The sequence below is a fragment of the Pyrgilauda ruficollis genome, unplaced genomic scaffold, assembly GCF_017590135.1.
Source record: "Pyrgilauda ruficollis isolate IOZ18807 unplaced genomic scaffold, ASM1759013v1 scaffold864, whole genome shotgun sequence".
Taxonomy (NCBI): Eukaryota; Metazoa; Chordata; class Aves; order Passeriformes; family Passeridae; genus Pyrgilauda; species Pyrgilauda ruficollis.
Genome location: NW_024530644.1, coordinates 1 through 759, shown reverse-complemented (window position 1 = coordinate 759; position 759 = coordinate 1). Strand labels below are relative to the sequence as shown.

At 54.7% G+C, this 759-nt stretch overlaps 1 protein-coding gene across 1 annotated transcript in view; it reads left to right on the top strand.

Annotated features, from left to right (window-relative positions):
• The window catches only part of SMG9 (SMG9 nonsense mediated mRNA decay factor), a gene marked incomplete at its 3' end in the record, with an annotated part of 9,473 nt that extends 9,189 nt beyond the window's left edge, over positions 1-284 (top strand). Inside the window, exon 9 of the mRNA XM_041488073.1 lies at positions 30-284. Coding sequence (XP_041344007.1) covers positions 30-284 — 255 coding nt within the window. The remainder of the gene's footprint in view (positions 1-29) is intronic.
• Positions 285-759: the final 475 nt, after the last annotated feature.

The following is a 759-nucleotide window of genomic DNA, read 5'->3' as shown; positions in this document are numbered from 1 at the left end:
CCCCCAGAACTGCCCCCTCCCCCGGCCAGGTTCCTGCAGACGGCCGAGATGGTGAAGCCGCCGACGCCGTCGCCGAGCCACGACGCGAGCGGGGCCGGGCCCGAGGAGCCCTCGGAGTACTACCCACACCTGGGTGAGACTGCCCCAAACCCCCCCAGAACTGCCCCCTCCCCCGGCCAGGTTCCTGCAGACGGCCGAGATGGTGAAGCCGCCGACGCCGTCGCCGAGCCACGACGCGAGCGGGGCCGGGCCCGAGGAGCCCTCGGAGTACTACCCACACCTGGGTGAGAGACGTGCTAATTAGCGTATGCAAATTAGGGTGTGGGAATTAGGGTGAGGGAATTAATGTGAGGGAATTAGTGGGTGCAAATTAATGTGTGCAAATTGATGTGTGCAAATTAACCCGTGGGTCTGAGCCCTCGGGGTGTTACCCACACCTGGGTGAGAGGCGTGCTAATTAGCATATGCAAATTACTGTATGCAAATCAGGGTGTGCAAATTTTGGTGTGAGGGAATTAATGTATTCAAATTAGTGTATGGAAATTGATGTGTGCAAATTAACCCGTGGGTCCGAGCCCTCGGAGTACTACCCACACCTGGGTGAGAGCTGTGCTAATTAGCATGTGCAAATTAGGGTGTGGGAATTAATGTGAGGGAATTAATGTGTTCAAATTGGTGTGTGGAAATTGGTGTGTGCAAATTAGTGTGTGCAGATTAATGTATGAAAATTAGTGTGTGCAAATTAACCCGTGGGTCCGA